General features: G+C 48.3%; 1 protein-coding gene across 4 annotated transcripts in view; it reads left to right on the forward strand.

Moving 5' to 3' along the window:
• BTBD16 (BTB domain containing 16) overlaps nucleotides 1-26,757 on the forward strand; it is a 62,874-nt gene that overhangs the window by 25,835 nt on the left and 10,282 nt on the right. For all 4 annotated transcript variants that reach the window (XM_082406966.1, XM_082406968.1, XM_082406969.1 and 1 more), the window contains 6 exons: nucleotides 4,190-4,309; nucleotides 14,162-14,253; nucleotides 15,124-15,206; nucleotides 16,853-16,930; nucleotides 18,059-18,157; nucleotides 19,538-19,726. In XM_082406966.1, the coding sequence (XP_082263092.1) occupies nucleotides 4,190-4,309; nucleotides 14,162-14,253; nucleotides 15,124-15,206; nucleotides 16,853-16,930; nucleotides 18,059-18,157; nucleotides 19,538-19,726 (661 nt within the window). The remainder of the gene's footprint in view (nucleotides 1-4,189; nucleotides 4,310-14,161; nucleotides 14,254-15,123; nucleotides 15,207-16,852; nucleotides 16,931-18,058; nucleotides 18,158-19,537; nucleotides 19,727-26,757) is intronic.

Raw genomic sequence — 26,757 nt, forward strand, 5'->3', positions numbered from 1 at the left:
AGGGAAGCCCTGAATTAACTTTTACTGAGCGCTTCTGGGTGTGTGCTGTGCTGTGTGCACTCTCCCTTTTAATCCCCACAGTGCTGTGCAGTAGGTACAATTATTGTCCCTAAGATAAGAGCGATGATAAAAGACAGGGCTAGGCTAGAGCTCAGGGCTCCGGGCTCCAAGGTCCAGGTCCCACCCTCACTGCTGCACCGTCTCCTCATTTGTAACAGAGGCCAGGTTTCCCAGCAAACAGAACTCAGCGAGTGCTGGGTTGTCCGGGGAAGTCACATGGCCCCAGGGCATCTGTGTGGAAAGGCCAACCCAGGGTCAGGGATGGAGAGTCCCTCAGCCCCCACTTAGCGTAGACTGTGACTATCCCTCGCTCGTGGGCGTGGTGTTTGGGTCTCTAAGCCTTGTCGGAACAACATCTGTCTCAGCAGGTGCTTCAACTTCAAGGCCATTTACCTTCCCCATCCGAAGTCCCTTTGACTTCATCTTCCTTTGGGTTTTCTTTCCATCTTGTAAATGACCTGTGGTAAAACACACAGTTTCCCTGACCTCCTGGGCCTCTGGTTTTCAGTCAGTTTTCTCCTTAAAGGTCACCACTCGGTGACCCTATTTCACTCACTCTAATATTATGAAAACTTCATTCTGAATTCTGTTTTTCTGGAAGCCAAGCTCCTTGTAGACTTAGGAGAATGGAGGACTCAGAGGGCTGTCTAGTTCTACCTGCACGAAAGGCTGCCCTGCGACCGGGGGGGCACGTGTCCCACCACCCCAGGCTTCCTGTCTATGATGCAAAGAGTCTCGAGGGCTCAGGAATTCCCTGAGAAAAGCCACCGTGTCCTCCACGGCATTTGGAACACCACTGGGCAGCCCGCTCAAACAGTATTTCCTGCAGCTAATGCTTCTCTGGCTAATAACAACAATACCTACCAATTATGAAGCACTTGGGGTATACGGAACACGCTGAGTGGGTTTTCAGGTCTAATTCTTACAGCAACCCAGGGAGGTATTCCTCGTGTTTTCCCCTATGGAATGGAGGTTATAGGCCGTGAAAGGATTGCTCCTGCCACGCAGCAAGAGAGTTGGGAATTGAACCCAGGTCTGAGTGGCCTCAATACCCGTGGTCATTACCAGCCCACTGGTGTGCTCTGCTCCAAGCTTTCTTATTCCTTATTGATGGCCAAGATCAATAAGGACATGGAAGGTCATATTTTTGATTATTAAAAAAGTTACAAAGGTAGGAGGATAATGCAAAACACAATTGGACCCACCTCCCCAAATGAACAGATGGTAGCATTTTGTCGTAAGTTAAGAAATAAAACATGACCAAGAAAGCAGAAGTCAGCTGTGTGCTCCGCCCAACCCCCCGCCCAGCCCTATTCCCCTTCCTTCCTCTTGGCCTCCCTCCCTCCCTAAAGTGGAGGATTTGTGTGAATCCAGTCCATGAGATTTTATTCTTGTTACATACATGTACATGCAAAAATAATGCACAGTCTCGTTTTGCAAAGGTTTAAATTTCAAATCAACTTTCTCATAGTGATTGCAGTGATTGTGACTTCCTGCAACTTACTTTGTTCACTAACATCACGCGATGTGTTCTCACCGTATTGATATGTATGTACCTAATTAGCATCTTAAATTTTAATTGTTGTACAGGGCTCTGATGAATGAATAGACAACAGTATTTTCATTCCCTTCCTAATGGCCTTTTGTTTTATTTTGCTTCATTTTTGCGATGACAATCAGAGCTGCAGTGGACATCCTTGTTCATATTTTCTTGTTCACTTGGGCACGGCTTTCTCTGTGGTCTGTGTTCAAAAGGAGATCTTTATTGTTTATACACAGTTTTCTCAATAAAAATAGAGGACAATGTCTTGTTAAAGGCATTTTTACACCAGTTACATCCCAATGGCTACTTGTGAGCCCCAATAAACACATGTAGAACAGCCCAGATATTCGCCTGTGTTGGAGGGAAGTTTAGGATCTCTCTGAGTTCCGTCTTGATTCAGATCATCAGAGCTCTTAGGTAAATGAAAATATGTTTGAATGTCCTCAGCGTGATTATTTCCTGTAGGAACTCATACTTTAGGGTACTAATACTTGGCCTAAAGACAGAGGGCTTTATTTCAATAATTACCCTTCATCATAAAAGTAAAACCAGGGTCCTGATTCATGGAGCTCCCAATTACTCCCCTTGTGTTGGTAAGCTCCTCTTTGGTAAGATCTCAAAGAACCTTCTGGGCTTGAGGACCTCAAGCGTGGGTTCTGCACCAGAAGACACGTAGCTCCCCAGCCCAGCAGTTGAAGAGTTCCTTGTGGGGACATCATACCAAGTGGTTCTGTGATGTCTCCCCTCTTGGCTCACTGTTATTGCCCAGACAGTGACAAATTTGGTCACTGTCTGGCCAGAGTCAACGCCCACGCATTGTAGGTGCCTAAAAAAAATAAGAGGAAAGAGACCGTTCTACTGTGTCCAGAAATAGCAAGAGGGGCGGGAGGGTGACATTCCCATTGCTCTTTGAGTCACGGTTTAGCTTGGCTTCCACCCACCGTGACCACTAAAGTGGTGGTTGAAGAGGCTGTGATATATTTTGAAGCCAGGGTGCATCTCCGTGGTCAGAGACAGAAAATATCAATGGGTTTAAGAAACATTGAAATGACTCAGAGAACCAAGTCATCGGTGGCTCTTAGAGGACCTGTTTGGGAAACATCCTTTACAGAGCTGATTCCGTGGAGAGCAGCCCCCACTCCTCCTCATCCCTTCTTCCTTGATGAGATGTCTCCTGCTGCTGCAGGCACAGTGTGGGCTCTGGAGCTAGGACTCAGACCTCTCGGTGGGCCACTCGGAGCCCTGCCACCCAGGAGTCAGAGCTGCTGCCCCCCTGAGCCCATTACTGTGCCCAGACACTGCTCTATGTGTGGTCAGCTCAATAATGGTCCCCCAAAGATGTCGACATCCCAAGCCCTGGAACCTGCGAATACGTTAGGTTGCACGGCAAAGGGGAATTGAGTTTTCAGATGGAACTAAGGTTGCTAATTGAATGAGCTTGGCATGGGGAGGTTATCTTGGATAATCCTTGTGGGCCCAATGTAATCACAGGATTCTTCAATGTGGGAGAGGCAAGAGGAAGAGTCAGAACCAGAGAGAGGTTTGAAGATGCTGTGCCGCTGGCTCAAAGATGAAGGAAGGGGCCACAAGCCAAGGGATGCCAGCGGCTTCTAGAAGCTGGAAAAGGCAAAGAAATGATTCTCCCCTAGACCCTCAGGAAGGAGCACGGCCCTGCCCACACCTTGATGTTAGCCCAGTGAGATCCATTTTATACTTAGGACTTCTGGAACAATAAGATAGTAAATTTGTGTTGTTTTAAGCCTCTCGGTTTGTGGCAATTTGTTACAGCAGCAATAGAAAAATCATATGACGTGTCACCTCACATAGCCGTCACAGTATCCTCTGAGCAACTGCTATAATCACTATGTTACAGATGAGGGTATTGCAGCTGCAGGGCCAGTAAGCAGCCTGCAGGAGGTTCCACAGCCAGTTTGGGGCAGAACTGACCCCTGCCCAGGTCTGACCTCAGAATTATGTGACTTTGGATAAGTTATTCACATTTCAGCCCTCAATCAGGGCCAGCACTGGAATATGACCAGTGAGGCACTCACCTCAGGTGCAAAATTTAAGGGGCACGAAAAACCTCAGTCATTGAGATAAAATGTATTTTAATGCAATATTTTACAGTGAGAATTAATGCAAAAAAAAAACCATGATGAACAAAACATTAAATTTTTAAATAAACGTAGGGTCAGTCCAATTTCCACATCTATAAAAGTAAGGAATATATCCCAACTGCAGGGTTGCTGTGTGGAATTAAATTTTAAAAGTGCGGAAACGCCTTGGGAACTCTGTCTCCTAGTAGGAGCTCATTCAGTGATGGCCATTGTTTAACAGCAGCACAGCCAGTGGGTGAAAACACAGGCTCTGGTGGCGACAGGTGACTTGAGGTTCACTGTCCAGCCATGCAGGTTACCAGCTGAGTGACCCTGAGCAAGTCACTCGATATCTCTCTATGTGAGTGCACCTACAGACTCAGGGTGGTATCGCCTCCTTCCTAAACTCACTTTTAATTTTTCAGTTTTTTACACACAGTGTGGTTTTGGCTGTTCCTAAAATTACTTCTCAATCTTTTATTTTGGCCAGGTTGTTTACTTTTAGCGAGTTTCACCTTCTGAAAACACTTCTTTTGTGGGTCTACTTGCAACTAAACAACAAAGCTCAGACAATTCCGATGTACGAAACTGTGCTCTCATTTTTTAGCAGGTAACGTGACTTAGTGTTGATTGATGAATAGTACATACACTATTTGTTTGCTCATAATATCATGGGGGAAAGCATCAGTGATATTATTTTTCATAGCATTATTCAAAGTGCATAGAATGCAGTTTTCTTATGGGATCTAAGATTATGGGATAACTTTGAACCACTAGATTACTTGAAAAAGTGAATAATAGGTGTTATAATATGAGATAGTCATGTGCCTTTGAGCACGTGTTCTGTGTCCAGTAAAAGACCTGATGCAAAAGGTATGCTTTTTATTCAGGAAAATTACCATACCATACTGGCCTTAAAAATTTCATACTTAAAATGTACCTAAATCAGCCCAGATCATTCTCATTTATATTTCACTAGTTAGCATATAACATTCTGAATTTTCTGGACAAATGAAAAAGCATTTGAATATACAAAGATTTCATAGCATTAATCCAGTCTCTTAGAATCTCTAAATTTATAAATTCTAAAAGTTATATATCTCAACATTTAAGTGAAAAATAACAATTACAGTAAAAGAATGGGCACCATTTAATTATGCTTACTAAATGCAATAATTCTGATAAACACTTTCTATTTGTAATCTCATTTAATCTACCTAGTACTCAGGGGCTGGTTTTATTATTCCCATTTTACAGATGAGGAAATTGAAGTAGAGATGAATACCTTGTCAGAGATCATACAAGTGATAAGGGATGGAGCCTGACTTGAACCCAGACCTGCCAAATCCCAAGACGCTTTGCTGCCCATTCCTAGGATGGCAGGGAGGGTTTCTCTCTTGTGCCCGCTGCAGCTGGTTCAGTCGTGAATCCCTGGGCATGGTGTCTAGAAGGATCCTGAGGCTGCCTCTAGGTTCAGTGTTGTTGTTAGCCAATTACTTCTAAAATTGCCTGGCAGTGCATCTTCTTCCCCTCCCCGTGTCCTCCTCTGCCTGTGTTTTCTGTCTGTTCAACCCCACTGGCAATGTCAGCTGTGGCAGCCTGGGACTGGGGGACAGAGTGGGGTTGAGGGTGAAAACAGTAATCCATCTGGTGTCTCTTTAGCTTCTATTAAAACTTTGTAAATACACTCGCATCCTCCAAGCTGGTTGCAGAGTGTGATGGCCCTGTAGCCAAAGACAGTACCAGGAGGATCTGCCCTAGATGGGCAGGCTTACCTTCATGATCAGATTTACGTTCTGTCCCCATATCAGCAGGGACGGGGGCTTCCAAGCAAGATAAGGTGCATTCAAGGAAGTCAAGAGATTCCTTTTCTTTTGCACATGTGAGTTTAACGGATAAACACATCTTCCACATGTTCATCAGCACATCAACCTGTTTAAGCCAACTTTCGCTTGCATTGTTCTGAAGCAGTTAATCCTTTTCTGGAACATCTGTGCACCATGTCAAGTAAAGAGCCCCTTTTTCCTGTCTCGTTATTTGGGGAAAGCAATGTTCATTGCCAGAATGACATGTCCTTGCTTAGTTTCTATATAATTTGCTTTGAACCCAAATGTCTTAGATCCGCCCTCTCCCACTCTTTTAATAGCCCAAGAGACACTTTTTCTGTTGAGTCATGCACACCAGGAAAAGTCGCTGTTTGGCACCAGGTTAGCCCTCCTACTGGAAATGTCTAGAACTGGGAGATAGGAAATGAGCTAGAATGTGGGTGATTCATTGGAACTGTGTTTTTACTGTGAGAGAAACAAGTGGGAGTGAGAGAGCGAAGGCGTGTGGCCCTGAAAGCAGGGTTTCCTGGGCCTGCCTGAGCTGGGGTCTCCAAGGCTCCTCCCATCCTCGGGTGTTCCTTACCATCATAGCTTCTGCATTACTCCTGAATCGACATTGATTCCATTTTGACCCCAAACCTCAGCCCTCCACACGCATTTCCCCAAGCCCCCGTGAGCCTGCAAGGTTTCCCTTGTTGGAAACCATTCGTGTGTCTCCAAATGGTCTCGCTGCCCAACCTGAGCAGCTGGGATGGTGTCCTCTACCTGGAGCCGTGTTCTCTGAGTCCTGCCCTGCGTCCCTCCTTCCCTCACTCCCTCTCCCTCCCTCCAGCAGGCTTGGTGTCCCCTTGGGAGAAAAGATGAGACAGTCTGGAACTCAGATGCTCTTCCCCTCCGTGGTCACCCAGGCTCACCCCCGGCTTTGAGGACCGTGGTCCATTTTTAGGATCGCGGGTGGTTCGCCTCCCTTCCCAGCTCACTCTCCTGCCCCAGAACAGTGGCACCCATAAGGTGCTCCCTGGTCAATGGCCTCCACCTCCCAAGTGCTTGTCCCCTGAGTCCCTGAGGGACTCCTTAGCCGAGGGATCAGCACGTGCCGCCCCGGCTCCCCTGACCCCAGCCTGCTCTGCCTCCTCTTCTCAGTCCATCCACGGCGGGGCCTCCCCAGGAGCCTTGCCAACCAGGCCCTTACGAACACCTTGGTGGGTGCATACGTTCTGTCTCCCTGGGTACGTCGTGAGCAGCTTGTAGGAAGGGTTTATGATCCTTTATTGCATCCTCAGCTCACCTGGCACTGTGCTGAGCATATAACAGCTTATGGAATGATGAAATTCCATCAACCATTTCTATAGAGCTGGGTTGCCCCAGCTGAGAAATGGGTCTTGCCATGCTAATGCCAAATTCAGAGAACTCCATGTCTGTGGCAGCTCGAAATAGGAGGGATGGCAGACAAGTTTCCATTTTTACTGGTGGGTAGGGCCTGTTTGGTGGGCTAGACTAGGAAGAGTTCTAAGGCTTTCTAGAGGCTCAGTGAGAAATAATGTCTCGATAGTTAGGCGATGCCTACCCTAGACATGGGAGGGGGCAGCGGTGGTGCCCAGGCTCTGTGTTGGCCTGAGGATCCCTGGGGCTGAGCCTCAGAGTTGCTGGCCTGAGGGCTTGGGCTGCAAGAAGGCACCTCTGCTCCAGTGGTGGAAGGGGTGGAAGTGGTGGAAGTGTGGGAAGTCACGGTCAGCCCGGGCCGGAACTGAGTCACCAGAGGAGCTGAGCTCCACAGTTCAGTGAAGACAGAGGGAACAGCTAGTCAAGGAAGTTTCCACAGCCACTGACAGGGACATTCCAGGAGCATTAGAAGGTGGGGCAGATGAGCAGACCCTGGGAGACAGTACACAGTCTTGGGTATGAGAACCAAGGAAGTTGGCTGTTTGGCCCAATTTTTAAAGTTTCATCTGTTGATGAAATAATTGAAATGACAGAGTGGTTTATAAGGTATCTCCCAGGTGGGGGAACAGAGGTCAGAGTGGACCATCACAATATGGGGACCTCCAAAATGGGATTGTGCTTTCATAATGTGGCGGCAGAGCGACAAGCTGCCGGAATGTTAGACCGGCCAGGAATGAAGCTGAGCTGCAGCTCTGGGTGTGGCCTTGGCTGGCCCAGCATCCAAAAAGGAGGGTTTAGAGCAGCAATTGAGTAAAATAGATCAGGTACTCCTTTTCTCAGCTGTCTTAGCAACGTCTTGAGCTAGGAGGGAAGGTATTTGAACAGTTAACTCCTTCAGCACCGCTGTACCTGCAAGTAAAGACATATGTCCAAGCCTTTTCTTCTCATCTGTGTTCTTTTATTCATTGATTTCTTTTTTCATTCATTCAACAAATAGTTATTGAACATATGCTCTATGCCAGGGGCACCGATGGACAGTGAAAGGGGCAGTTTCTCTGCCTAGCTCCATGTTTAAGAACATCTTCAAAGCTTATTTTCATTGTTGTCTAAATACATCATACAGAAAGGGAACATGCATGTGTGTATACACACACACACACACACACACACACCTCAGCACCCACAGCCTGTTTTCCTGGCAGTGGTTAATTTAGAAATACAAATAGGCTGTCCAGAACATTTCCTTGTAAGAAAAACAAAAAATGTAAGCAAAACCATTGCCTTCATCCGTCCAGAGAGGAAGTCATCATTTCGTTCCACTTAGCAGTCTGAGAAGTCCAGGGGGGCTGTAAAAATTCATCAATTGGAGAAGAGCCAGAGACAGGCAAATTTTCCACTTTTTTTTAAAGTTTTTTTTTTGATATGGACCATTTTAAAAGTCTTTATTGAATTTGGTACAATATTGCTTCTGTTTTTTATGTTTTGTTTTTTTGGCCCCAAGGCATGTGGGATCTTAGCTCCCCGACCAGGGATCGAACCTGCACCCCCTGCATTGGAAGGCGGAGTCTTACCCACTGGACTGCCAGGGAAGTTCTGGCACTTTTTTTTAAAGTACATTTTTCATCAAAATATAAAATACATACAGCAAAGTGCACAAACCTTAAGTGAACAGCTCAATGAATTTCCACAAAGTGCACACATCTGTGTAACCAACACCCAGACCAAGAAACAGAACCTGACCAGCCCCCTACTGTGCCTTATTTTGGTCACTACCTCTCGGACACGAAGGTGAATGGGTATCCTGGCTTCTTTTACTGTGGAGATGTCTTGGCTCCTTCTGAATTTTAAATAGAATCTTATGGCATAGACTTTTAAAGGTCTGGATTTTTTCACTCAACAGTGTGTCTGTAAAATCCATGCAGGGATGGTAAGGGGCGTACTTGGGCGCCTTTTGCAAATTGGTGGTGGAGCTGGGTGGACCTGGGGCTCTTAGATCTTCAGACACATCCTTTTACTTTGAGGTCTTCGAGTTAAGGGCAAGTCATGAACAGACCTGTAATTCTAGTCCTTAGCTGATTTGTTAATCCCTAAATGGGTCCCTTTCAGACACTGCAAGGGTGGATTCCAGCAACCTCACCAGAAAGAGGTCATTGAAAGCAGTCAGTGAATCCAATTTCCATACCATCCCAACTATTAGATTTCCCTGACCTCTGAAGCAGAGTCTCCTCCCTCCTATGCCCCACCCAAATCTGACCCAGCTTTTACGGAGCTGGCCAAGGACTCCTCCAGGAAGCCTTCCTGGATCTCACCTGTGCACTGGACAGACTCCTTCTCAGAGCTTCTTGGAGAGAGAACAAGAGCATGTGCCGGCTGTGTGGGTGAGCACCGGCCTGACAAACCCAGCACCACCTTCCCATATATAAAACGAGGGGCGCCTCCGAGGAGAGCGGCCCAGCCATGCCCTGCCCTCCGAGCGGCCCAGCCCACAGGTGTCTGAAGGAAATGCACTGCGATGCTGTGTGCCAGGGCGGGCACGCAGCCATGTGTCTCTTGTGATTAATGGATGGCATTTGCAGATATAACCACGGAGTCATCGTGAAACGGGGCACCCCTGGTGTGACAACTCTGATCTCTTTACCAGAACTTTCATTTTGAAGTAGTCCATGAGTCATGGACACGAGGGTGGCTCAGTTGTTCTCTGTCAGAATCTCTCCACCAAGCCCTGTGCAGGGAGGTTGATACATTTCTTTTGTGTTTGTGTTTCTTGCCGTTTTCACTTCTTCTCTGTCTCTGACCAGCAGTGCTCCCATCCCCCTTAGCTTGGCACCCTGGAAGCTGAATCTCCCTCTTTTCAAGGTCCCTAAATATTATTGATTCCTATTCCTTACTACCTTTGCACTTCCCTCATGTGGCTTCTTGGCTTTTCACCCAAATTGGGTGGCCCCAAGACGTCTTCTTCAACGGTAAGAGTGGAGACTTTGGAGGAACACAAGGAATATGAGTGTCTGGATGCAGGAGGCTCTTGCAAAGGGCAGGTAGCATCATCATTACACGAAATTTCTAGACCCAGTTCTGCCTTTGGGCAAAGGTCAGGACCATCTTCATCTTCATAGTCAAGATGACACTGACTGGGTCTTGACAAATGACCCAGAGGACTTGGCCTGACAAATAATCGTGGTAACAACAGACAGGACCCCGTGAGCATAGGAAAACTGGCATAGGATAGCCTGGTCTGTGCATGTATGTGTGTGTGTGGTGTGTCTGTGCGTGCCTGCCCACACATGCACTGGGCTGGAACTGCATTCCTAGAAGGTGAAGTATGGGTGAGCAGGGGGATGGGGTGGTAGGATTGAGGCTGGTGAGTTGGCAGGGACCAGCTCATTCATCCAATTAATTCACTTAACATTATTGCAAGCTGACTTGCCTGAGAACCAGGCACTGTAAAGGGTGCTGTGAATACAAGAGTAGACAAAACAGACAAAAATCTCCATCTTCACAGAGTTTACAATCTAGGAAGCAGAGACAAACAACACATTCAGTAAATGAGGTATGTGTTAGCAGGTAGCGGCCCTGAGTCTGAGTCCCACTACTGCCATTTACTGGCTGCAGAGGTCAACGATACCCCCTCGTCGGGTCTGACGTAGGTTCGTTCTGACTCAAAGAAAAGGCCCAGCACAGCACTTGGCAGGACGTCCTGAATGGCGGTGACATTTGCTAGGTGATGGTGGTGGCAGCAACATTCAGAATTGTTGTTTCCTTACCACACTTTGGTGTCAGGAGCCAAGAGGACCATTTCCTGCTTCTTGGGTTTCAGAAGGCATCCAGGTCTTCCACACCGAGTTTACCTTTTGAAAAAAGCCGTGTTCCCTTCCCCCAAGTGTGTAATTTTTTTCAAACTTCACTTCAAAATATAAACTATTCTTTCAGATATTTTTCATAGAAAGTAAGTAATTTTTAACTCTAATTTTTTTATTGTGGTAAAATATACATAACATAAAAATGACCATTTTCACCATTTTTATGTGTACAGCTTAGGGGCATTAAGTACATTCACACTGTTGTGCAGCAGTCACCACCATCCATCTCCAGAACTTGTTCATCTTCCTAAACTGAAACTCCATACAAATTAAACAATGAATCCCCTTTCCCCTCTGCCCGTCCCCACCGCCCCTGGCAGCCACCATTCTACCTCCGTCTCTGTGAATTTGACTCTTCTAGGAACCTCACATAAGTGGAATCATACAGTATTTGTCCTTTTGTGTCTGGCTTAATTCACTTAGCACAATGTCTTCAAGGTTCATCTGTGCTGTAGCACATGTCAGAATTCTAGAGTGTGCATTTAAAAGGCTAAAATTTGAAGTGTTGGGCTAATGGGGCTCTGAGTCTGAAAGGGTAAATGACTCTGACAGATGACAGGCTGGAGGAAGCAAGAAGGTCGTGGCTGATGGCAGCTCTAAAATGCCAACCTGTGCCAGTCTGACAGAGACTTGTCCCCGGCACCGCCTTACAGGAGGTCAGAAGGGAGGATTTGTCCCCAGGGTCTTGCAAGCAGAACCCAGAGCCGACCTGGGTGTATCTTTCAGTATCAAGGACCTATGAACTGTCCTCCCTAAGGGGGTCATGCCCCAAGGGTTTCCCATGAACTTTAGGAGGCAGACACCATGGCCTGAAGCTTGTCCCAGAATAGTCAGAGCTAAACCCAAAGTCTTTGCAGAGACAGAGCTCAGCGCCCGGGTAAGCCATGCCAGCCTTTGTTTCCGCCAAACAGCCGTGCAAAGAGGTCCCGACGCAGCAGCCAGCTTCCCCCACTTTTATGTTACATCAGGTGAGCGTGCCCATCCTTGGCCCAGAGAATCCAGGTGCCGTGGCCCAGCAGCAGTTAGATGGAAACACGTGGGCTGTTCTCGGGAGGCCCGGGCGGCGTCCCGGCTCTGCAGCCACCCACCCGCCCGGCTCCAGGGGCAGGGTTACGCCCATTGGTTCAAGGCGCTGGACCACACTGCTCAGATGCTTTGGGATTTTAGAAAATCAGCAGCTGAGGCCCCCGTTTACTTCCTTTGAGGTGGCCCATGGCTCCAGTGAGTTAGAGGTGGCAGCGATAATGAACGCCAGCAAGAACACGGCCATGCTCTTGACCGGCTCAAGTTCAGGTCACTCTCCTTGGGGTGAGAGGACAATGGTGGCAATCATGAAGCCCGGAGTACCGCTAGGACCAGCAGCTGTGCCCGACGTATCACAAGCTCTGTCACCTTTACTTCTCCCGACTACCCAGGGAAGCACATGTGGCTATTGTGCCCCCGGACAGAAAAGGAGATGGAGGCTTGGGGAGGCTGGGTCACGTGGCTGACGGCCGGCTGGCCCAGGACTGGAACCTGGTCTGTCTGACTCCAGGGCCCAAGCTCAGGGACCCCAAGCATGGTTGGGCGATGCATGAGCTGACTTGTGACCTGTCCAAATCAGCCACCATCAGTGCCACTTACTGTGATCCAAAGGAGTCATAAAGTCCAATCACCTGTCTCAGCAAAGCTCATTTAGAATCTTCTCTGGGAGGAGGTCTGTCTGGAGAGGTCCTGGCTGATGGTCGTCTGGCTGAGCGCCTCTCATAGGGAGACTCAGGGGCCTTGGGTCCCTCCTACTCTCCCAGAATCCTTCCCACAAAGCTGTGGAGTTGGCGCCTGGGGGCTTCTGAGCTGGAGGGGAAATCTGTCCTCTGGATGGTCCTTTCCCTCCTGGGCTGAAACTGTATTAACCTGTAGCTCCAGCAAGTTCTCTCTCCTCAGGGGCCACTCCGGGCTGTGGGAGCCCTTGCCGAGGGTCCGGGCTCGTTCCCCAGAGCACGCAGCTGGGCTGGGGGTTCTGCACCACCTCAGCCCCTTCTTTCTTCCTTGACGCCTGCGCCCGCCATGATGCCACCTAGCTGATCCTTCCATTAAATGGTGAGAGAGAGGCAGGGAAGGAGGAGGCATTCACGTCTGGGAAAGGAGTCTAGTGAGCGTTATTTGTCCAGCTAAGAGATCCGTGTTTCTCAGGGCACTGGCACGGCCCACACTAGCCCAGCTCCACCTGCCCTGGGTAATGGAGGGCTGGTTCCAGGATCAATAGCCCTGCACTCCTGGAAGTATCAGCCCTCCTTTATTTACGCCTGGTCCGTCCACCCCCAGAGACAGGTCCCCAGTGGATTCTAATAAATAATCATTGAATTTGAATTCGCTCATTTGTCTTCGCGCCCCTCTCCCCTCTCACAACACCTCAGAATCCTTAAACTTCTCTCCTGGGGCCACTGCCATGAGGAGGAGTTAGAGAGTCCCAGGAATTCCCAGATCTTGTGAAAACAAATGGTCCCCAGGCAGGTTGGTGGGCACCCCCAGCAGAGGTGGGACACGGGGCCAATGGAGTGTTCAGTCTGGCTGGGACAGGGCGTGATTTGGACATCACTCTTGATTCATGGAAAAATATTCTAAAAGTGCCCTTGGCCGGTCTCATACAGGATCTGACTTGAGGGAATGAATGTGTTTTCAAAGTCATTGGAAAAATTATCCCCCGTCGTCCCCATTTGTCAAAAGTGACCATTTTATGAGCAAGTTGTTTCAAAACAAGAGTGGATGTGTGCCTGTGTGTACGTGTCTTCTCAAGGGGAGTCCGATTTCAACCCAGCCCTGACCTCAGCCACGTGTGGAAATTAACCAGAGTTTAGTATTAACACTGTCCAGAACTGATCCTGGAACCAGCTGCTAAAACGAGTTACCCACTCATCCGACCTTTCTTTCTTCTTGATTCTACCAGAAAGTGCTTTTGAAGTGCCTAAACTGGCCACTTACTCAAAGGGCAGCATGTGTAGAGGGGGAATCAGAAACCCTGGGTTCAAGTCCTGGCTGAGCCGTTGTCTTTTCATCTGTAAAATGGAGCCGATGATACTTGTCCTGTCTGCCCCTTGAGAAGTTTGTGAGACTCAAGGGAGAAAACGTATCCTGAAATCCTCTGTACAGTTATGTGTTCCCATCATCATTTAATGAGTATTTGTCGGGCACCTACTACGTGGTAGATGCAAGGGGAATATAACCCTTTGTCTCATTACAACCTTGGGGGGCAGCCGCCCTCTGCTTCCACACTCCCCACCCATCCAGAGAGAACCAGGCGCCATCTACCCCTAGCTGGTGAAACCGCTAGTCTCTGACATGACTTTCACGAGCCCCAGCCAATTCCAGAAAGGAGTGTTCTGAAGGCCTTTTATTCCTCTTTGCACCTCTGCTAAGCTTCCCCAAGAAGTGTTCCTTTCTGGACCGGGATGTGGGACAGAACTGGATGCCGCTCTTCCTTTGCCTGCGTCTGCACGGTATCACCAAAGGTAAGCCCCAGCCCGTGGGAGTGCATCCAGGGGAGGCTGTTGGGGACCTGCCACACCCCTCAGCCACTCCTGAGGAAGCCCCACCAGACATTTCCAAAGGAATCAGCTGAGATCTGGCTTTGTCATTTCCAAGGTGTGTGACTTTAGGAAAGTCAGTTAGCTGCCCGGTCTCAGTTTCCTTGTCTGTAAAATGGGGATAATCAGAGCTTCTGTAAAACATGATGATGGATGGAAGGGGCTTACCGATTATGAAAGTGTACTCAGCGCCCAAGGCTGCGTGTTGCCATCTAACCGCGTGCCCTGCCTCTTAGAGTGGCGTCCCCTCTGGGTTGCTCGCTTGCTCGGCAGTTTGGGAGAAAACTGTGGGTCTGTGCTCCAGGCTTGAGTTTCCTCATGCTCTGGGCCCAGAACAAGGCAGCTGTGACTTGGAAAGAGAGGGAACTCTTGGGGAGTGTGTTTGGGGCAGCCCAGGTGGCCACCAGTGAGAGCTTTGCATCTGAAAGGATATTTGAGAACTTTTTCAAAGCCATTTCCAGTTATCCAGATAGAATGAGTAGCTCCAAAACCCACAAATGGTTGATGGAGCCCAGATACTTTGTCCAAATTGCTTCTAGACACTCCAAAGACACTGTTTATCAGATCTCAACCCTCCCTCCTTGGGCAGGATTGTGGCCGGGGGCTGTGGACCCTTTGGGGGAGAGGGCCGTGGGACATCCCGCTTGGGTTCCACACATCTAACAATTCCTGGGGCCCGGGAATGCCCGCCAGTCCTCAGCTCCCAACTTCCTCCTTTTTCCCTCCATAAATGAGATTTTTGCAGTTCTCTTGTGAATAAATCCATAAGAATGTTCCCCTTGTGCTTCTTCCCAGGCAAGGATCTGGAGGAGCTACGACACATTAACTTCTTCCCTGAATCCTGGCTGGTCCGGGTTATAGCCAACCATTACCATGCGGTGAGTCGCCAGCTCAGCAAGGAAACAGTTATCGAAATGTATTGCCTTTGTTTTTTCTGGCGATGTGTTTTGCATTCGAAACCTCTGGGCCTCTGAGGTCAGGAAGTATCTGGATCCTTCCCCAGGGGAAGTGGGAAGAGCCAAGCCTGGAGGGGAGGAAAGAGGAGGCCCCTCCTTGGAGCCCAGGTGTTTAGAACATCTGCCCTGTTGACCCGGAGAGTTGGGGACAATTGGCCACACGGCCCTGCAAACCGAGTCCCCTCACAGATACAAATGTCATGTGCTCATTATTGAAAAATTTCAAAATTCAGAGAAACTGAAAGAAGACACACACTCTCAGACCCATCACCCCAAAACAACCATTGCTAACATCTCATTGTATTTTATTGCCTTCAGGTCTTTTTTAAAAAAATACACTTAATGAAATGTGCTTCTTATCACCATTTTTACTGGCTGCAAACTCTTCCACCAAGAGGATAGACTACAAACAATGCTACTTGGCCTTTCCTTTATTGTAGAAAAGTCATGGTGTTTCTAACTGTTAACTATTATAAGTAGGCTGCGTGGTGAGTGCATTTGCACGTAATGGTTTATTTTACTATACTTAGAATTATTTTCTTATAGGAGAATCTGAAGAGTAGAAAATACTGGCCCCAAAAGGAATGTGCACTTTTGTTCTTGATACATATTGGCAAAATTTGGACCAAATGACTCCTTCCCCAGCGATAAATGAGGTGCCTTTCTTTGAACAAGCTCAGCAACACAGAGCACTTTCCTTTCAGATCACTTGTGTCAATTGTGAAGTGAACAATGGCATCTCATTTTTTAATATGCATTCCCTTTGTTACTAGTAAATATGAATATTTTTCCATGTGGCATTTCCCCCTTTGTGAATTGTCTGTGCAAACTGTTGTGCTTCTTATGTGTTTCCAATCATGCATTTTCAGAGATGAAGTAGGGCAGTGTTTGAGTTCTGAAGATTTATGAGTCACTGGTTAAAATTAAATTCAGCTCAACAATTACCTATTGTAATGTGCAGAGCACAGGGCTCAGTGCCCCGTACGCAGTAGATAACCACTCCGTGGAACCGTGCTTCTCTGGGACATAACTCAAAATCGTGTTCTAACAGAGCAGAGGATGGAAGGGGCAACAGAGAGAGGAGGGACAGTCTCGGGGCTGGGGCTGGACACCTCAGGAAGTCCCCCACCTCCCTTTTCATGTCCTTCTGGCCCTGCCCACCTCCTTCCCTTTGCCCCCTGCCACCAATGTCATCCTCCTGAAATTTGCTCCCTCCCGGCCCCCGCCCTCACGTGGAGACTGCACTATGGGGCCATACTTGCTCTTGACTTTATAGCTACGAATATTCTCTGCCTTGTGATCGGGCTCCTGATGTACACATTTCATTTCTCAAGTAAGAAAAAAATGGTGGGGCATTTTTCTTGTTCTCATCGTTGCATCTTCTGAAAGCATTGAGCATGATACCTGGCTAGTAGGTTTTCAGTAAATGCTGTGGCCTGGATTCATGGGTGAATGGAGGCTCCAGAGACAGAACTCTTTCGAGCACGATGGGGGTTGTAGGGATCAATGTAGTGGAGATGATGTTGGGGGATCGGGCTGATGGCAAGTGGTGTGTGTTTTCCTTTCAGCTGGAGAATGGGGGCGACATGGCCCACGTGAAAGATCTTACCACCCAGGGGGTGAGATTCGGGCTGCTCTTTAACCAGGTACTGACCGCTGGGCCCGAGCCAGGGGAAGAACCATCCCGTCCCGTGTTTGGTTAGAGACCTTTGTACAAGGGCCATGCTCACTTCCTCCCTGTGGTAGGAAGGCCGGGGCAGAAGAGGAAATCACAGGGGTCTCTCCTGCACACTTGGCCACCCCCTTAGAAGTAAAATGCCAAGACGGGGCCCTGGGACAGGCCATTCAGTCCCTTGATGGGCACATCTACGATTCCCATGAAGGTGACCAACTGTCCCAGCTTTCCAGGGTTGGAGGTATTTCCTGGGGATGCAGGACCTTTCTGTTCTAAAACCAGGAAAGGCCTGGGCAACCTGGGATGAGTTGGTCATCCTCTTCCCCACAAACACGGTGAGCTGCCAACTGCTCAAGAAGAGATTCCACTCTGAGCCCACGGTTAAGGTTGCAAGGGCGACTATTCTGAGCAGCTCTTTAGACGGAGCCCAGAATCAAAGCGGCAGTGAGTTAGGGAGCTCGGCTGCAAAGCCTCTGGGCACTCAGTCACCAGGGGAGCCTGAGCGGCTGGTGCCTGCCCTCTGCCTTGGGCTCCCTCGATAGGAACAATTCTTCAAGAAATGGCTGCAATCCTCCAACATCACTAAAGCCACCCCAGTAGTGATCTCAAAAGAATTCTTGTTTTACGGGCTTGAGGCCCTGAGTCTATCATCAGAGACTCCCCTCTGGGTCAGGCCTGGATGGGCTGTGCTTGCAGGGACCTGCCCAAGTGGACAGATTGCAGACCGCAGTGGCCAGGACACCCTGCAATACCGTGGGCATGGCGGGTCTCTTAGGCCCATCAGATTGGAGCAAAATGCTTTGTTTCAAAGGTCTGCAGACCGCGGGTCATCTAAGAATATGCCTAACTCATTCTTCTCCCCACTAAGGGGCATGCAGAGCAAACAGTATTGCCACTGAGTGCCAACCTGTAAGGATTTGTAAAGTCACTACAGTTTGTCTTTTCTTTTGTTTCCTAGGCTAACATTGCTGTTGTGTTTTAAATCACAAATTAGTCACTTTAGTAGTTGTAGCTAGAATTGGTTTTGCTATGTCTTCTTGCCTTTGAATACTGAAGATTTTTACCCCTGTCACTTTGTTGCTTATCTTTCCCCATTTAGGAGTATACTACACATTCAAAAGTGATTGCCATATATGGATTCTTCTTTGAGATAAAGGGAATCAAACATGATACTACTTCATATAGTTTTCATATGCAGGTAAGAAGGACAGAGCACAGGAGAGATATGTCTCTGAAACAGCCTTTGAGATTCAGAATTAATTCATATAGAATTAATAATAATTGATTAAACATTAATTACTAATTCATTTGTAATGTGTTGTTAGCCTGGTGCTAATCATGCTCATGGTCGTGATGTCATTTGATTTTTGCATCCACATTGTGAGGTTGCTGCTATTAACCCATTCAATAGATGAGGATCTCAAAATGGAGTGTCTTCATGTTTGTATGGCCTCTACTGGTAAGGCCAAGGTTAAATGATAGTCCTCTGGAACCACATGTGGGGCTCAATTCATTTTCAGTTTGTACATGCTGGGGGATGCTTTACAGATGGCCATTCTTCTGTGGAAGTAACGCGTAGCGCCCATAAAGGCAGAGGCAATGGTTTTCTCTAGGGGGGCAAAGCAGAGGCTGTGAACAGGACGCTGGAAGAGTCAGGAAGGTGGATACCTTCACCTCCATGCTCCTGCTGGACTTTCAGGAGAGGCAAGAGAGCTGGGTTTCAGAGTAGAGTCTGAATTCAAACTACCTGGTGAGCCGTTTGATCTTGGTGAGCCCAGGAACCTCCCTGTGTCCACTTTCTGACCTTTAAGATGGACAAGGTAATAAGACCTACCTTCCTAGGTTGCTGTGAGTATTAAATGTGTTAAATTGTGCAAAGGGCTTGGAACAGGGCCCTGATGATGTTGATGATAATGACAACTATGATGGTGGACCCCTACTTTCCACTTAGGGTTTCATTATAAGTCTCAAAACCTTTAAGCTCCTTGAGAAACCATATCTTTAATATTACCATATCTTTTTATTACCACTGCCAATCACAGTACAGGAACATAGGGGTTGTATGTTTGTATTATGAGTGGATAAATGAATGAATGCATGAATGAGAAACCTGGGGTTTCATCCAGCTTGGCCACTACCTCTTTATGTGTCCTTGAGCGAGTCACATCTCTTCTTTGGGCCAGTCCTTGGTCTTCAGTGACTCACGCATTTCCCTACATAATGGATTTTACTGGATGGAAGAGATGAATTATGTAACAACAGGAGTCGAAGTGCTCATATGAATACTGTTGGTTTTTTAAACTCTGGCAAAGCAATGTGAAGACCTTCCAATGCAATATAGATTGACTTCATGGCGTTTTCCTGAGTTGGCCAAACCCCAGTCCGTCGGCCAGTGGTTTGGTGAGGGTTCAAATGCCAACCGATTCAGCAGCAGCTGCATGCAGGAAATGGGGCCATGGGGAAACGCTTCTGCCCTGTACACATCAGACAGGAGGGCCGATGCGCCAGGGACCAGGTTTCGCTAACTCCGGGTCACCCTGGTTTCAGTTCCACCTAAGGTGGGTCACCCTCCTTGCAGAGAATAAGGCACACCGACTTGGAATTTGCCTCCTCCGTCTATGAGCACAGCCCCATCAGCCTGAGAGCAGAGCGCTTGGTGACGTACGAGATCAGAGCCCAGACCCTGGTGGACGGCAAGTGGCAAGAGTTCACGACGAACCAGATCAAGCAAAAGTTTGGGTTGGTCAAGTCGTCCTGCAAAAGCCACGTGAGTGCTTACCTTTTCTTTTCTCTTTGATTGCTCTTTTGCTCGTTCTCCCCTCCACACTTTTTTGGGGATCACTGATTTTATAGCTCCAGTGATCTACGGGGGGAAATTTGCTCAGTTTCTTAAGGATTTTCACAGCTCCAAATAATGCTAAAGAAAAACCTTGTAGGATGAAATCTGGGCATACTGAAAACGATAAGCCAAACCAGACTGCCTGATTTGGGTCACACCAGAATCATTTTCTAAATATCAAAGGGGACTTTTAGCGGGAGGTGGAATGTCTGGTGGAGCGTATTTGCTGCCAACACCTCCTTTCTTGCCGGGACATCACCTTCCACCAAAATCCATGGCCCAGCCCACCCGCCCCTGGCTCGTCCAAGGAGAACTGAGGTCATCTGCCTCAGTGGGCCACCGCAGCATCCCGGTGGATTCAGTACCTGGCTTGGCTCCTGACAGCTGCAATCCAGAAATTGCTAGAGAGCCTGTCTGCAGTGCTGGGAGGAGCTCTTTGGGCTGTGAATTTAAACCCTCGTTGCCCTGCCAGAAATGGGACTTGACCTTAAACCAGTGAGTAATTCTCAGTCCTGGCTGCACATCAGAATCACCTGGCCCTTTGCAAACTCCCCAGGCCTGAGAGCCACCCAGATAAGACCAGATATTCCGTGGTGGGACCCAGGCATCAGTATTTTTTAAGACTCCTCTAATTATTCTGTATGATGTTAGAAATCAGAATAGCAATTTCCTTGTGGAGGTGGGAGTGGGGGAGGCTGGGATATTGACCAGGAGGGGATAGGAAGGAGATTTCAGAGGTACCTGAAATGTTCTTTATCATGATCAGGGTGGTGGTCACACAGCAGTGCTTACTTGTGAAAATCCATCAAGCTGTATCCTTAAGATTGGGGCACTTTATTGTATTTAAGTTATACTTAATTTTTTTAAGGTTTATTTTTTTTTAATTTATTTATTTATTCATCTTTGGCTGTGTTGGGTCCTCGTCTCTGCGGAGGGCTCTCTCCAGTTGTGGCAAGCTGGGGCCACTCTTCATCGCGGTGCGCGGGCCTCTCACTATCGCGGCCTCTCCCGTTGCGGAGCACAGGCTCCAGACGCGCAGGCTCAGCAGCTGTGGCCCACGGGCCCAGTTGCTCCGCGGCATGCGGGATCCTCCCAGACCAGGGCTCGAACCTGTGTCCCCCGCACTAGCAGGCAGACTCCCAACCACTGCGCCACCAGGGAAGCCCCCTAAGGTTTATTTTAAAAACCTTCCCTACATGATTCTTAATGTACATCCAGAGTTGAGAACCAGCATCTTATACAATTGCTAGGCCTTCCTCTTTCCCCTTCTAGAGGATGATTGCTTTTATCCTGAAAGTCCCGTTTGTTTTGTTTTGTTTCGTCTTTTAGGCCTTGAAAATCCAAACTGTGGGCATCCCAATCTATGCAAGTTTTTCATTCGTCTTCTCATTATCTTAACAGTTTTCAGAAGAATCTATGGGATTTTTTTTCTTCCACTGGTCCATGTAAAAGGAAATAAAACGACATGAAAGGGACTGCTCAAGTATTCAGCTGACTCTCCGAGTTAGTAATGGTCTCAGAACTTTGGCCCACTGTCTTGGTCTGTTGGGCTGCTATAACAAAACACCACAGACTGGGAGGCTTATAAACAACAGAAATTTGTTACTCACAGTTCTGGAGGCTGGAAGTCCAAGATCAAGATGCCAGCAGATTCCACGTGGTGTTTGATGAGAACCTGCTTTCTGGGTCATAGACGGCTTCTTCTCGCTGTGTCCTCACATGGTGGAGGGGGCAGGGAGCTCTCTGGGGCCTCTTTTAATAAGGGTACTAATCCATTTTACGAAGGCCCTGCCTCTCCCTCATGACCTAATCACCTCCCAAAGGCCCCACCTCCTAATGACATTACCTTTGGGGGTTAGAATTCAACATACGAATTCTGGGGAGACACATTCAGACCATAGCACTCCCATTTATATCGTTTGAGGATGGAAAGTATCAGAGCCATGAGTCCATTGCCATCATTGACTCCAGAGCTCCCTGAGTCCAGCCCTAACTTGACGCACTCTCGGAAGCCCTCCTATGGGAGCACCAGCAGTGACAACATAACGCCAACTGGAAGCATCAACGTTCCCCTTTTTGTGATACATCTCTGCTTGCTACACAGAACAACACACCTTGCCATTGTCCCTGGCAGTTTTGGCTCAGCCAGAACAAGAGGTAGGAAGGGAAGTAAACAGTTATAAGGTATGGAGTGACTTATTTACTGTCCCACCTTTTTAAATGGAACTTTAGGTTTTGGAAAAAGCAAGGCAAGAGAGTCTTTTTTCCCACTGTGTGGATTAGTTTTCTATTGCAGTGTAGCAAAGTACCAAAAGTTTAGTGGCTTAAACAACACATACTTATTATTTCACAGTTGTTGTGGGTCAGGAGTCCAAGCAGCCTTGCTGGGTCCCCTGCCCAGGGTCAAGTCTACAATCCAGTGGCAGCTGGCTGTGTTCTCATCTGAAGACACAAGTGGGGAGAACCCACGTCCAAGCTCATGAGGTTGCTGGCAGATTCATTTCCTTGCAGCTGTATGACTGAGGGCCTGACTGCTTGCTGGCTGTTGAGAGGAGACCACCCAGGTTCTACAGGCCCCTGTAGTTCCCTGCCACATGGTGCTCTCTATAGACATTTCAGAGCATGGCTGTTTGTCCTTCAAGGCCAGCAGGAGAGTCTCTCTCACTGTCATCTGCTAAGACAGAGCCGTCCATAACGCAAGGTAATCTTGGGAGTGACATATCATCACCTTGGCCATGTTCTCGGGGCTAGAAGTAAGTCATATGTTCTACCCACACTCAAGGGGAGAGGATTATACAAGGTGTGTGATTATTTAGGGTGTGTCCACCACAGCCTGTTATCCAGTGTCTTTAGGAAAGTGATGGAGCATCAGCTGATGCTGTATAGACAACAAGGTGGGTAAATTTAGTCTAATGATCACCTTAGAATCAGACATGGGCTAAGGGAACCTCCTTCCCAGCAGAGGACTGATGCCCTGTGCAGAGTGACCTGGCAGAGAGGAAGGCTGGTGGGAAGGTGACAAGGGGACCCAGTGGAAGAGTTGGACAAAGGAACTGGGAGTTGGGTCTGTCCTAGCCCCCATCCTGCAAGTTCTGTTCCCTAGCTTGCATCTGGCCAGGCCCAGCCAACAGAAAGTGGTGATGGGAGCTTGGAGAATAAGAGACTGAGAGAAGCCAGGGGACTTCTCACCCTCTCGGCTGCAGAGGGCATTTTCCAGCAGTGGCTGTGTCTCCCCTATGGCTCCAGCTCTGCTCTGCTGTCCCATCTCCTACCTGGCAGCCTCCTGCCATGGTTCTAGATCCATCAAATGGCCCTGCTTCTGCTTCTGTTCTGGTGACACCTCCTCATCTGTGTATCCCTGTGGCTCCAGGGCGGTGAAGACTTCCTGCCAGTTTCTGGGTTGCCTCATTCTCCTGTTTGCCTTCTCAGGTCTTCCTTCATCTGTGTGATCTGTTCTCTATATTATATTTATTCTGTTTGAAATCCCTGGAGTATTTTAAGCTTTCCAGACAAGTCCCTGATATAAAGGGTTCTGAGGGGTTGGCAGGTGTGACCCAGTGCATAGGCTGTTGGAAAACACAGCCTCAATTATACCTGCCACCCCTGCAGGGCCGGGACAGGGCAAGGCAAGTGAGACACTCTCCTTGTGTCAAAATGCACCGTCATTAAGATAAATAGTATTTTAGTGGGCTATCTTAAAAAATCAAAATCAATGCCAAAAATCTATGACGTAGGTTGATGAATGACCACAGATGAACACACCCATATTCCAGCACCCAGATCAAAACCAGGAAGTGCGTGATCACCACCCAGATGCCCCCCTCCCGCCTGGTACTCCCTCCCAGTCACCGTTTCTCGAAGGTAAACGCTGACTATCACATTCGTTACAATGGCCATTTAGTTTGAATATTTAATGAAGAGAATCGTGCAGCCTGCTCTCTTCCATGCCTGCATCCTTTGGTTCAACATCATGTTTAAGAGATTCATCCACGTCTTCATAGGGAGCAGTAGTTTGTTTTCAAATAAGCAGGATCGTTTCCCCTTTTATAACACAAAATGTTACTTCTATATAATAACAAGCTTGTTGAAGAAAAATGAGAAAATTCAAAGAAGAGAATAAAATCCAGTGGGACCCCCATCATTCAGAAGTTTGGCAGGTGACCTTCCCGAATTACCTTTAGATGCACTTGGAGTTTTCTTCCCATTCAAAATGGGATTATGCAATGCGTTTTTCCTTAGAACCTGATTCTTTTTCTCTCTCCAGAGAGATGATTTTTTTTTAACAGAGAAGCACAACCTTGGGAGAAGAAGGCGATGATGAATTTGCCTTGCCTCCAAACTAATGGTGCTAAGTCGGAACAGTCACTTGTCATTTCCCCTCTGTGAACTGTGCTTCCTTGTCTATAAAAAGGGGATAAGACAGCCCCTCGGCCTCCCTCGGGGCTATGATCCCTGCGGCCACGACTCGTGTAACGGCCCCTTGGTGAGCAGCCCCTGGGCAGATGTCGGGGTGCGGCTCGACTTACTGGCTCTGGAGAAAGAGCAGCCTCGTGGCATTTCACCAGGGTCCTAGGGGATAACGGGGAGGATAAGAACAGAAAACTTCTGAAAAGCAAGTCCGTAGATGTCCAAGAGAGAAGAGGCTGCTGAAACGTGAAAGACTGTCCACTTTCTATGGGAAACCACTGTCCTGGCTCAGCTATTTGGAATATGCAATGTCAAGCTCCCGGAGTCTGCAGGATTGGGAAAAGCTCGCAGAACAGCAATTCCAAAAATGCCTCCCTAAGGTGACCAGTCACACTGTGAGGGTCCAAAAGGCAGGGGTGTAGGAGAAAGGCAACCCCAGAAAGGATGGGGTAAGGGCCTGTCGGGCTGGGCTGCGTCACCTGCCTCAAGGGCCAGAGAATGGAGGTACCCGAGGCAGAAGGACTCGGGGCGTCAGGGACAGGAGGTGATGTCATTTCTACCTCCTTACTGTAAGAGGGGGGAATCAGGCCCAGGGAGCTGGAGTGACAGTTCTGGTTTAAAGATGTTACACTTGACGCCCACCCTCTCACTGAATCCTCCCAACTGGCCCCCCTCCCCGTGATGTAGGTGTATTTTCCACGTCAGTAAGAGTGGCAGCTGAGGTTTTCCCTGGTGGTGCAGTGGTTAAGAATCCGCCGGCCAATTCAGAGGACATGGGTTCAAGCCCTGGTCCAGGAAGATCCCACATGCCGTGGAGCAACTAAGCCCGTGAGCCACAACTACTGAGCCTGTGCTCTACAGCCCGCGAGCCACAACTACTGAGCCCATGTGCCACAACTACTGAGCCCACGCACCTAGAGCCCGTGCTCCACAACAAGAGAAGCCACCGCAATGAGAAGCCCGAGCACCACAATGAAGAGTAGCCCCCACTCGCTGCAACTAGAGAAAGCCCGCACACAGCAACAAAGACCCAACGCAGCCAAAAATAATTAATTAATTAATTAATTAATTAAATTTTTAAAAAGAGTGGCAGCTGAGCTTCAGACAGTAAGGCAGTTGTACATCCAGGTTCCTCAGAGTGGCAGAGCCGGGGCCACCACAGGCCTGGCCACAGGGCTCACTAGTTTCCATTTCCCTCCACAGGCCACTGAGAAGAGGGGAAACGTTTATTTATTTATTTATTTATTTATTTATTTATTTGGCTGTGTTGGATCTTCATTGCTGTGCGCGGGCTTTCTCTAGTTGTGGTGAGCAGGGGCTACTCTTTGTTGCGGTGTGCTGGCTTCTCATTGCGGTGGCTTCTCTTGTTGCAGAGCACGGGCTCTAGGCACATGGGCTCAGTAGTTGCGGCGCACAGGCTTTGTTGCTCCGCGGCACGTGGGATCCTCCCGGCCCAGGGCTCGAACCTGTGTCCCCTGCATTGGCAGGTGGATTCTTAACCACTGCGCCACCAGGGAAGCCCAGCAGGCAGATTCTTAACCACTGCGCCACCAGGGAAGTCCCGAGGGGAAAAGTTTTAAGGTGCTTAATTCAAGTATTTATTGAACACCTACTACATGCCTGACAGAACTGTGTGCGGAGCATCTGGGCATGCTGGGCCGTGCTGGGCAGGGTGCCGCCACATGAGAAATCACGTTTGATTCCGCTGGGGGCGTTGGGGCAGGGCAAGGGTGGCCTCACTGAGGAGGTGGCACGTAAATGGGCCGTGGAGGATGAGCAGTGTCCTTGCAGGTGGAGGGATGCTGGAAAATGGTACAGGTGAAGCTGAAACAGCTGAGAACAGGCTCATGTCCAGGGCCAGGACTCTTGGACTGAATCTTCACCAGGATCTCCTAGTTGCTGGTGCAAATGGACCCCTGGCCCCCCAGCTGTGAAGGCTGACTTTGCAGCCTAGGAGACACCCAGGAACCTGCACTTTAACTCCCAGGCTTTGGGGAGGTCCTGATGCGGGAGGTCTGGGATCACACCCAGAAACAACTCAGATCGACCTGAAAATGTTGATTCCATAGCAGGGGTCTCCACCGTACCCCACATACCCGACTGTCTTTCTTCTCCAGTGAAAAAAAAAATCCAATAACAACAACAAAGCTGTGAATCTATTTCACCACACTGGCTGATTTTATTTTTAAAACCAAATTTCCTGTATTATGAAATATAGAACTTTAAGGAGGCACCCTCCTGTGGGTGGACCATTTACTATAATGCAGAGTCCACCGCTTTCCACTAGGGGGCGAGGTCTGCCTCAAAAGTGGGAACCAGAATTTCAGTGGCAGAAATTTGCAACTTAAAAGCTCATCTTGCAGAGTCTTCCTTGCTTAGTGGTTCAAAGTGAACTTTTTTTACATCCCACATGAGACTGTGGTCATTCAAACATCCACAGTGTTCACATCACAAAATCTCTGAACCTGGGAAGTAGAAGTCTTGAGACAAAAATTCTTAAGATGATCTTAGAAGCCCTCCTTACAAATGAGAACTTCTTAGACTAGAAGTTA

This window comes from Balaenoptera borealis (assembly GCF_965194805.1).
Source record: "Balaenoptera borealis genome assembly, chromosome: 10".
Taxonomy (NCBI): domain Eukaryota; kingdom Metazoa; phylum Chordata; class Mammalia; order Artiodactyla; family Balaenopteridae; genus Balaenoptera; species Balaenoptera borealis.